The 12240-nt window shown below is 37.8% G+C and overlaps 1 protein-coding gene across 12 annotated transcripts in view; it reads right to left on the bottom strand.

The window, feature by feature from the left end:
* UNC80 (unc-80 homolog, NALCN channel complex subunit) overlaps nt 1–12240 on the bottom strand; it is a 224811-nt gene that overhangs the window by 84598 nt on the left and 127973 nt on the right. For all 12 annotated transcript variants that reach the window (XM_037745098.1, XM_017546781.2, XM_017546788.2 and 9 more), the window contains 3 exons: nt 10063–10263; nt 2055–2162; nt 457–595 (listed from right to left, as the gene is read on the bottom strand). In XM_037745098.1, the coding sequence (XP_037601026.1) occupies nt 457–595; nt 2055–2162; nt 10063–10263 (448 nt within the window). The remainder of the gene's footprint in view (nt 1–456; nt 596–2054; nt 2163–10062; nt 10264–12240) is intronic.

Below are 12240 nucleotides of genomic sequence, written 5' to 3'. Positions count from 1 at the left end.
CCACTAACTAGCTATGTGGCCTTAGACAAATCACTTAAATTTTAACAAATTTGCTTTGATATTACCAGTTGGACACAGAACATTACACACATAAGATTTAATAAAGTTAATTATGGTGGTTCATGTTAAACCTAGGAGATGACCCAAAAAAGAATTTTGTCTCTTATGAAATACAGTGAAAGTGCAGGTTCTGGGGAAAATCATTCTCTATAATTTGTTAACACCCTGAGAGAGACATATGCTTTGGTGCAGACCATATGGTGAAATTGGAAGGGAGCATACAAAACCTGGGTCTACCCTCCTATTGCACACAGCTCTAGAGTCTACAGTTATAGCAATTGCCATTAACTTGACCTAGGAGCAAAAACAGAATGAAAGCACCTCTCTCTTACTCAAACACTTGGATCAATAATGGCAGTGGCAGTTGGCACAGGGTTCCAGGTGGTCTTTCTTTACCTGCTGCCCCTGCCATGTGCTCATCCATGCTGAGCAGGAGTTCCCAGGCAGCTGGCTGGATGTCTCCATACATCTCCTCTGTCAGAATTGGTGCTGCCTTGATTAACAGAGATAAGGGAGCAGGCGACAAGCTCATCACCTGGGAAAAGATGGAAATCATGTTTTAAAATCTTTTAACACAGTGAATACTGCATTTCTCTTTAAATGTAAGAGCTACTTCCCCTCTCTCTGCTTGCCTTAAGTGATCTTAAAATACTTTCTAAAATGGGAGCATATTTAGCTGACATGTCATAGGATAAGCTTTATACCTTATTAATTGAAGCATAATTTTAAAAATACACTAATTTTATGATGTTTTCACCACAAAATTGTTTGCAGCCACCAAGGAGTAAACTATAGAATAAGTAAAACTCTATGAGAAATGAAAGACCCCAGGAAATACATATTTGTGTTAAAAGTCTTGATGCATTTTTAAAGGATCCTATTTTCCTTCCTAATAGTGGATTTCCATCGAAAACTATAAGCAGCCTGTAACTGATGAAAAAGCCCATTTAGAAAGTTAACTGGGCTGGGCGCGGTGGCTCACGCCTGTAATCCCAGCACTTTGGGAGGCCGAGGCGGGTGTATCATAAGGTCAAGAGATCGAGACCATCCTGGTCAACATGGTAAAACCCCATCTCTACTAAAACTACAAAAAATTAGCTGGGCATGGTGGCGCGTGCCTGTAGTCCCAGCTACCCAGGAGGCTGAGGCAGGAGAATTGCCTGAACCCAGGAGGCGGAGGTTGTGGTGAGCCGAGATCGCGCCATTGCGCTCCAGCCTGGGTAACAAGAGCGAAACTCCGTCTCCAAAAAAAAAGAAGAAAAGAAAGTTAACTGAGCCAGTGTGACCATATATGGCACTTCCTTCGAAATACATAATATATTGTGGTTATTGCCCCAGATTAGCCTACAAAATCCTATTTAATACATTATTTCTCATAATTTAGGTGACAAATGTAGGTTCTAGACAAGTCATCATCATTTCAAATTCCAGAAAAATATAAACAATATTTTTTGGGGGGAAGATTATGATTTAGAGCTTATGCTGTAATAGCAATATAACAATGTGTCAAGCACTGGATAAGTAGGTACATGCACCATTTTATTTGATCCATGCAATTATCCCTTGGGACAGGTCTAGTGTTATAGTCACCATTTTATAAATGAGGTGACCAAGACCAGGAGAAATTAAGTAACTTTCCCAAGGTCCCAGAGCCAGAGCAGCAGACATCGGATATGAATCCAGACTGTCTCATTCCAAAACCCATAGCGTTGCCATTACACACGTGGGAAGTTAGCTCCCCTGCAGTGAGGACAGAGTGGGGAGCTGTGGTTTGAACCAAAGTTCCCAAGCCTTGTTTGTGGAAGCTGGCTATCTAGCACGAAGGGATTTTTTTTTCCTTGCACACTTGGTGGCACTCTTGTTCCCCAACTGAAGGAGCTTTATGCCAACACTGTGCCAACTGACATTGTATGTCCCAAACATTAGTAAATAAGTTGTCTGGAGTCCCCTCCCTGTTAAAGCTCTGTGAATCCTTCTGATCCGGCTGCCAATACCTGAAGTCTGATGTACTTCAGCATTCCAGAATCTTTTTTTCCTTCCAGATTGGCATCTGAAACTCTCTTCTTTAGAGATGGTGTCCTCAGGCATGACTTATCTGAGCACTGAAAAGAACAGGGATATGTAATGAACAGTGGTGTGCTTTCTAAAAAGTGGTGTGTTATATGTCCCCCAATTCTCCAGGCAACCATCTTCTAGTGGAAGGGATAATTAAAGGTCTTTTTGTGGGTCCACGTTTTCTAAAATTTATAAAAGCAGTCAATTCTGTAATAAAAAAATAGCTTAGAGATATTTAGTAATGAGCTCCTCTTTGGCCTTTGAAGAAACTGGCATTAGGAGAGGTGGAGGGACTTGGTTGAGTTGCAAAGCTAGTTATTAGCAGAAAAAGGAAAGGACAAGGATCTCTCCACTTCCATTTCAGGGTTAATTATATTTCATCAAGCAGTTAAAACACACAAATCTTTTAAAATATTAAGTCAAATAAAATCCATTCTATCCAATAGTCCCTTTGTAGGGTTGGATGCTGCAAGTTGAATGACTTGGTCATAAAGGAGAGAAGACATTTCATAGCGAAGCATTAGAAAGTTAAAGGTCAAATACAGGACTCGTCAAGGAAGTATGAGTTTATAGTATCCATTATCAAGGAATGAGTTGTACAGGTAAAGTGATTTCTTTTCAAAAACCATACTCTTCTATAAGAGGCAGTAGCTCTTCTTAAAAATTGTCTCCTCAACCAGGTGATTCATCTACATAAGCACAGATAATACCATTTCTTCCTCTAACCCCTTAAATGCCAAGGGATGGACTGAACAGTGCAGCTGGGAGAAGGATTGAACCTAACGAAGGAAGGCTTGCTTATCCGGAGTCCTGATTCTTCCTCTTTTTGCACTCCAGGCTGTGAAAAGAGGGAATCATTCTTCTCACACAGAATAAATGCTCATTTGTTTTTCCAGTGCCATGTCAATGAAACACTTTCTCACTCTAGTCAAGGGAGAAAAAAAAACTGAACTTCTTAAGAATTTTTGAACAGAGCTTCATAGTGTTATGAATAAATATATTTTAAAAGAAAAGGCAATTCTAAAAGTGCATGCATGGATGTTCCAAGAAAGTCTTTCAAAACTGTGACAAAAAGACCCAAGAAAATGCATCTATTATATGACAAGTATAGAACCAACTTTTAAAATGAACCTACTTGAAAACAAGTGAATTAGGGTTCTTGCTGTGCTTTCTAAAGAAAAAAATCATGGAGGTGCATACCTGGGGACACATATTATTTGGGGAGATAACTATTGTGTTGCTTTCTCCCCCCTGTGACTGTGAAAGCAATATACAGCATAAATAGTATGCTCATTTTATATAATTTGAAAACTGTTCTAAAATCATATATAGCAATAGCTTGTCATGTAAATGTAGGGGTGTACTGACCCTTGCAAAAGAGTCAAGATACTAAAAAACTGGCATCTTTCTGTTTTATTCTTTATATTTATAAAATAATGAATGTATATTAGAGCATATCTGGAAAAGAAAAACTCTGAAGAAAACAAAAATCTCAGTAATTCCTGATATGGTTTAGCTGTGTCCCCACCCAAATCTCATCCATTCCCATAATCAACATGTGTCATAGGAGAAACCTGGTGGGAAGTGATTGTATCATGGGGGCAGTTTCCTCCATGCTGTTCTCGTGATAATGAGTACATCTCACGAGAGCTGATGATTTTATAAGCCTCTGGCATTCCCCTCCACATCCCCCCACCCACTTACACTCATTCTCTCTCCTGCCACCCTGTGAAGAGCTGCCTTCCACCATGATTGTAAGTTTTCTGAGGCCTTCCCAGTTATGAGAAACTGTGAGCCAATTAAGCCTCTTACCTTTATAAATTACCCAGTCTAGGGTATTTCTTCATAGCAGCATGAGAACAGGCTACTACAATCCCCAACCCAATGGTAGCCATTATTAGGTTCATTTCAACCTTTCCCCCACAGGCATCTTAGCACAACTGTGATAATGTCATGTATGGCACACAATTTTAAATGATTCATTTCACTATGATTTTATAATGGGCATTTTCCCATTACAATTATTTTAAAATATAATTCTTAAATTTTGCAAATATTTTACTACTTTCTCTTTTGGTTGGACATTTTGTCTCTGGGGATTCTTTTGAACAACACTTCTTAATTAAATTATGGAAATTTTAACCAGGCAAGATACAGGAAAATACTCAGCATGCGCGCACGCTCACACACACACACACACACACACACACACAAAAAAAAAAAAAAAAAAAAAAAAAAAAAAAAAAAAANAAAAAAAAAAAAAAAAAAAAAAAAAAAAAAAAAAAGAACATTTATATTTTTCCCTGATACTCTGTGTTTCTGCCTACAGGGAACAGAAAGTATAAGTCAAACTCCTCATATATTTAATATCCTACCATGTTGCTTTAGGAAGTATGGTGCAATCTGGTAGCCTCATGATACTTAGGGTGCTTGTTTTAGTGGAAAAGGAAGGAAGTTGGAAGGGTTTTCACATCAAGGTGATAAGCTAGTAACTCTTTTTGAATGACTTGATAGGAAGATAGAGATCACAGAGATGGGCATATGTGTGATGGGCACTTGGGTGACTCTGTAAAGGTCCTAAAGTCCTTTTACTGGTGTGACTCTTAACTCAGACTGTTGGAACGAGTAGGAGACAAGTTCCAAAGGCATGTGTTAGTGGTCCTCTGAAGAGTTAGAGATTTCACTGGACTACAAGATGCACATAGTGGCTGAAATTACATATCAAGCAGTGACTTGCAGAGAAACTCAAGACTAGCAACTCAAGGCCAAGGGACAGAATAGTGATAAATTCTGGAAACATTAGTGATAAATTCTGTCCTTTGGTCTTGGATTGCTAGTCTTGAATTTCTCTACAGGTCCCTGCTTGATGTGTAATTTCGACCACTGTGTGCATCTTGCAGTCAAGGGAAATCTCTAACTCTTCAAAGGACCACTAGTAGATGCCTCTATTAGTAATAAATAGAGATGAGTGATAAATTCTGTCCTTTGGTATTGATAAATTAGTGATAAATTCCTCTACGCAGTCATTGTTGAGGTGGTTCTACCAAAAAGAGCTGTTTTCAATGGGAGGCAGTTATGCAGCCTCATGCTCTGCCAGGGATACTTGGGAATCCTTGCTATGAGATCGTGTAGAACTTAGACCAATGTTATTTTTACCTTTGTATATGTCTTAGAAAAATCCATCCTAGTTGACTCCATGACTCCTCTCCTGACCACTTTTGATTACATTAGCAATGCAAAACCAGGTTTTTGATTGGCTAAGGGTGTACCACTTGTGGTGCTTGGGCCAAAAGAGGAGAAAATGGCCCCCTCAAATTCCTGTCTTAGGGAATTAAGAGAAACAGAGTCTGAATCGTTTAGTGATGGTTGCTGTGTGGAAAAATAATGATGCCATCCTGAAATTTTCAGTCTATGTAACAGATGAATATAGCAACAGGAGCTGGCCAGGGCATAGAATATTTGTGCAGATGGAGATGATGCAGAAAGAAGCAGAGATGAAAGACTATGTTCATCCTGAAACGAACAGCAGCTTTGGTTCTCATTCCGTTGAGGCTTAGCCGTTTCTTTTACTGTCCCTAGTTTTCTGAGATTCTACCGTATTATTTGAAGAATATTCCTAATTGTTTAAACAAGTTCAATCTTTTCTTCCTTACAACAAAATATTATTGACTAGAGAGGAATAATAATGGTTTTAAATAAATTTTTGTTTATTCATTGAATAATTCAAGAATATTTTTTGAGTTAAACACATGCCAGGAACTGAACTAACTTCTGGAGCAGGTGCATGCCCTCCTAGAAAAGTGTAGGAAAGGCAGATGACAAACAAGTAAACAAAGGAAAAGTCAAGATAAATAGAAAAGGAAATGCGTGCATGAAGGAAGACTCAGTGTAGAAATAACAAAGTATTTATATGTTTCTTTTCTTTTAATTCTAAAAGAATTGTAACATTAAAACAAGGTGTTAAAACTTGGGGATGTTGAAGTCAGCCTATTGGGCTCTCTGAGAAAGGGATTTCCTCATGTTTCTGGGAAGAAGGTTATGTCAACAGAAATGCAGTATTTCTCAAAAGGTAACCTATATTCTTTGTGCCTCATACACGTTTGACACATGAATTATGTATGTTACAGTGGGCAGTCATCAGGGTCCATGAAATTAAGATCCACAACCTGGTCTTGGCCTTACAATAATGTTGTCCATAGATAGCTTTAGGGAAAATGTTGGTTCTGCAGGAAGTCAGCTGAGCTCTTGACATTTGCACTGGAATTTGCCTATACTGTATTCTTTCTTTTTGGGGACATGTATCACAATTTGTTTCCCTCTCCTTTTTGGTTGAAAGAGGAAAAATTTAATCTACTCCTTTTTAAAATTAGCAAGCATTAATTAAACATTTATTTATAACATAGCTTTGAACAAAGTACGGACATAAAGGAAAAATCTCAGAATTCTTTGGTAAAGGTGATACATACTTGTAGAATGACAGTTTATTTTTCAAAAACCCTCAAGTTTGGAAGTACACTAAAATAGACTAACAGATTGTACAGTGAGTCCCTGAACATTGAAATGTAGATTAGCAGATTGATCAGAATTAGATGGGTTACAAAATGTACGAGCTGCCACAAATATACTCTGCCATAAAAAACCAATTAAAAAGAAAACAGGAATGAAATACCAATTGCTCATAAGACACGCTTCTAATCAGAACACAGCTTTTACTCTTGCTTTATTGCCTACTCTGTTTTCATTTTTCATCTGGAAATGTGGGCATTGTTCATTTATCTGACAGATTCACAACAGGCAAATGAAAAGTATCATGAGAGAAAGAAAAGAGCTTGTGGAGGAGGCTAGCATTTTGGAAATAAAATGTGTATCATAGAGGAGTCAATTCATCCTTTCAGCTCTCTACCTGAATGACTAATTTCAATGTGTTAAAAGTTAGAAGCCACTTATTCATGCTTTCCCTTTCCTTTTCAGAAATGTAAGCAGTAGCAGAAGGTGGCTAGGACTTTTCTACTGCTTCAGGCCAGTGGTCTGATGAGGCAGAGTGGAGGGCACTCATGAAGCATCCTAGGACTATAACTCTACTCACCTACTCAATGACTGCTCTACTATTACATAAGTGAGTACTCTTCTAGGTTATCACGCAGGATACAAAATGTGAAAGATTTCCTCGGTTCTCAAAAAGTTTATAGCTAAGTGGCAGAACATGCCACTGCTTGCAGGATAAAATGAAAGCCTTCCCATGGTCCCACATGGTCTGGTCTCAAGCTGCCTATGCAGCATCATCATGCACCACAGTCCTCTGTACTCCAGCTATGGCCCTTCATGCTCACCTCTTCTCTCTGGTTGGAAAATTCTGTATCCAATTAACACCTGTGCATCCTTTAGTCAAAGCTCACCTGTCACTTTATTGGGAAGGCTGTCTTGTATTTCCCCCTACAAGGCCAAAGCCTCATTTATAAGCTCTCTCAGCACAGTGTAGCTCTCCTTCATTGCACTTATTGCTGTTGCAATTTTACATTAATTTGGGAGGTGTATTTGATCAATGTCTGTCTTAGACTAGATTATGTGCACTATATGAGGGTACAAACTGTATTGTTATTATTTTTTCCCATTATTGTACTCAGTGCAAAGTATGAGCTCAGCATGGTCTACAGGTTCTTTAAAAGTTTGTTGAATAGATGAATGACTGGCTGGCTGGATGGATGGATGATTGAAAGAAGAATGAGAAAACATGAGTTAAATACTATTATAATTTAGTTGAAGGAGGAAGCAAGAAAAATAACATTTAGTGTTTATCTGCAGTATGCCCTGTGCTTAACACTTGAGGAATCAAAAAAAGATTTAATGGAGGAGATGGCATTTGAGTTGGATCTTAAAGAATGTTTGGGTTGGGCTATGTTAGATTAGGGATGAACGTATAGTTCCAGCAAAAATATAGCAGTAAGAAATTCTGAAGCATGTATGGGGAACAATGATCAATAATTTAGACTCATGTATTTTTTAAACTTTCAACATATATGGTTTTAACCTAAAACTAATGGAGTTTTTATAGGAAGAAAGAATTTACATAAATAAAAATAAATTTTCTTTAAATGCAGTGTCATTTATGTTTGAAATATATATACGATGTATATAGATATATACATGTATACACACACAAACATATTTACTTTTTTTTCTTTTTATGTCATTATTTAGCAGTTTATTTGTACCCCACATTGGTCTATTCTCCACCTTCATTCCCCTCAGAACTTGTATGATTTGAATAGCATGAAATGCAATAGAGTCTAGTTTAAAAAGCCCTGACTCTGATGTTCCATATTTCTAAGGTTGAAGTCTAGCTGAATATGTTATAGATATGAACTGTGGATAATCCCAACTTTCTGAGCCTCCACAGGTGAAAAACATGTAAAATGGGGAGAAAAATAAAATTTCCAATGGTTTTTAAGAGTAAAAAAGCACTTGTTAATGAAATGTACCTATCTTACACCCTATACATTTAGAAAAAAATACTAAAAGATCATACCCCATAGAGTGAACTTACACACTTAGGAGATAAATCAGATATGTAATTTTTAAAGAATATTTTGTATTATTAAAAATTTCTTCAGTGAACATGTATTGCTTTCATAAGAAAAACGTTGTAATTAAAAAAATCCCTTTGTGAGCACTAAGGTATGACAAATTGCTACAAGACACAACTGTGCATTTTTGTTGTTATTGCTCATATTTTCTCATTGTTTGATGCATATATTATTGATTATCCCCTTCCTAGCTCAAACCTGGTTTGCAAATTCCTTAGAAAGACTCTCTGCTTCTGTTTTTTTTTTTCTTAACAGAATATCTGGCCCAATCTTGTGCCAACAGAGGGCACATAATAAATGCCTGTTGAAATGAATAGGTGTTACATAAAAATCTCTTTGCAAAACCACTTGGGAAAAGCAGCTGCAGGAGCAGCTACAACATTCAGTCACGCATCTTGACTGTGATGCCTGTTCAGGGGCAGGTGGAAAATTCAGGGCTTCTCTGGCAGGAGCACTGCAGCCTTGGTCACTGGCTTCATCATCTGCCAGCTCAGCTGCTCAGGGTAGTTTTCAGAAAAGGACAGCTGAATGCTTGAAAAATGTAATAGTTTCTTGAAGGAATTTCCTTTAGTCTGATTTGATCTAGATTACTCTTTTACTTGGCTGTGAACAGTGGGGTCATTTATGCATAATTTTTTAGTACATAAATGTATTAGTTTCCTGTTGCTGCTATAACAAGTGACCACAACCTTCATAGCTTAAAATGGCACAAATTTATTATCTTACAGTTCTGGAGGTGAGAAGTCTAAAAAAATTGTCAGGGCTGTGGCTCTGAAAGTTTCTGAAGCTCTAGGAGATAATCCATTTCCTTGTCTTTTCTAACTTCTAGAGGCTGCCAGCATTCCTTGGTTCATGGCCCCACATCACTCTGACGTCTGCTTTTCTCCCGACATTTTCTTCTCTGCCTCTGACCCTCCTGACTCCTTTTTTCACTTATAAGGACCGTTATGATGACACTGAGCACAAATGGATAATTTAGGACACACTCCCCATTGCAAAATATCTAATCACATCTGCAAAATCTCTTCTGCCATGTGAAGATATTCACATTTCCAGAGATTAGGAGGTAAATAATGTTTGTAGGGGAGGCATTATTCTTCTTACCACAATAACTTATCATCATCCCTATGCATTCATATTTATTTACAGAATAAGACAAAACCCAAGGAAAGATTTCATGTTTATTCATGGACAAGAAGACAAAACATTTGTCTTTCTTGCACACCTCTTCTGCTTTTGTTTAGATGCACACAGATCTGACTGTAACAATTGTGTTTAGCTGAAAATTTTTATTTCCAGAGAAAAAATTGTTAGACATCATGTTCCCTAGTACTGGCATATTATCCAGTGGTCGTTTACTTACTTCTTTCTGTTTCTTGCCCCGGAGAGCCACGTTGCTGATGTTGCTGCTTTCCCGCAGGGAGTCCACACTGTCTCCATAGAGCAGTTTGATGGCTCTGACCAGTCGGGCACAAGAGCGGCTGTGATGCAGGTAGCAGTGAGGATGGCAGTAGTCAACATGAGTGCAGATGAAACTCTGCTGATTGCACAGCAAGATCATGACCTGGAATACAAATATTCCTGAGACTCAGCCAGGCAACCAGGGTACAGACAAACTGAACATATCTGTAGGGTGGAAGATGAGAAGTCAGAATGTCAGTTTCCTTGGATGTGTCTTGAAATCGCAGTGATCCAATAATTCCCAAAGGAGAACAAAGGGTTCGTTATCCACTTGGCCTTTTGTTCTCCCTCCAGTCATACTTGATAGAAGGATGTCTTTGAAACATTAAAAGGTTAACAGGTCTTCAAAAACTTAAAACAATTATTGTGGAGTGTATGGTTTCCAAATATTCTCAAATGGAGATTCTGAACTTAAAACTAATTTTTTTTTTCCTAGCTCTGATGTTGGGGAAGGAGCCAGATGGAAGGGCATAGACTTCTGTCCCAGAGGATCTGACTGGCCTTTGACAGCTGTGCGGTACCTTTAATGCCAGGACACCCATGTGAGTCTTGAAAACATTTCTACTTCTTCCCCTTTGGCCAATAAACTTGTTCTTTTTTTTTTTTTAAATAAATTTTTATGTGTGGTATAAGGTGGGGTGGTCAAACTTGATTTTTTTTTTTACAGATACAATTATTCCAGCATCATTTATTAAAAAGGGCATCATTTCTACACTGAGACTTTTGTCACAATTCAGATGATAATACGTGTGTTGATTTATTCCATTGACACATTTTCTATTCTTTTTTTTAATTTATTTTACTTTTGGTGCATACTGTAGTCTCATTGCCACTCTCTGCAAGGTGGCATTTTTCCTCTGGCTTTTAGGACATTCTAGCTCTTCTCTTGTAGCTAAATCCAAATCAAATCCTCATATCTCCTAGAATTCTCCCACTAAAATGACAGAAAGGAATTCAGTTGATTTATAGGATATGATTATTTTAAGAAAAGGAATAAAGGACCTTGCATTTGGAACTTAAAGGAGTTATCTTAAAAGGCAATAACATAGGCAGAGCCACAAGCTCAGTCAAATGTGTGTAGAGTCTTCTGAACGCTTCCATCCTTCATGAAAGTATAACAGTTCCCACCCTGACAACTAACCTGTGAGGGACTACGTGTCATATTGAACACAGAGCACAAAACAAGATGATGTGGTCAAGGCCAATATGTTGATTGTAGCCTTGTGAGACATCCGGAAGCAGAGGACCTAGTTAAGCTGTGCCATAATTCCTAACCCATAAAAACTATAAGATAATGAATGCGTATTCAGCCACGAAGTTTGTGATAATTTGTATGCAGCACTAGAAAATTAATGCATTCCCCCTCTAACCATGATAAAATATCTTAGAGCTACTGTTGAAGAATCAGTAAGTAAAATACTATACACACACACACACACACACACACACACACACACACACACACACACACGAGAGTCAGCTCTCCACATCCATAGGTTCTGTAATATAGGTTCAACCAACTGCAGATTAAAAATATCCCAAAATATCCCCCCAAAATTGTATTTTTACTAAATATGCACAGCCATTTTGGGGGTGGTCATTATCAATATAGTATAATAACTACTTATATGGCATTTACATTGTATTAGGTATTATAAATAATCTGGAGATGACATGGAGTATGTGGGAGGATGTGCATAGGTTATATGCAAATACTATACCATTTCACATCAAGGGCTTTCTCATCTGTGTATCCTGGTATTCATGGGAGGCTCTGGAACCAATCCCCATGGATACCAAGGGACGACTACACACACACACACACACACACACACACACACACACACACACACACACGTACAGACAGGCATACCTTGGAGATATTGTGAGTTCAGTTCCAGACCACCACAATAAAGCAAATGTTGCACTTGAGTTACACAAATTTTTCTATTTCCCAGTGCATATAAAAGTCTTGTTTATAACCATACAATAGTTTATTAAGTGTGCAATAGCATCATGTCTAAAAAACCAATGTACATACCTTAATTAAAAATGCTTTATTGCTAAAATATGCTAACAA

This window comes from Cebus imitator, unplaced genomic scaffold (genome assembly GCF_001604975.1).
Source record: "Cebus imitator isolate Cc_AM_T3 unplaced genomic scaffold, Cebus_imitator-1.0 Scaffold191, whole genome shotgun sequence".
Classification (NCBI taxonomy): Eukaryota; Metazoa; Chordata; class Mammalia; order Primates; family Cebidae; genus Cebus; species Cebus imitator.
This window is presented reverse-complemented; position numbering and strand designations above follow the sequence as displayed.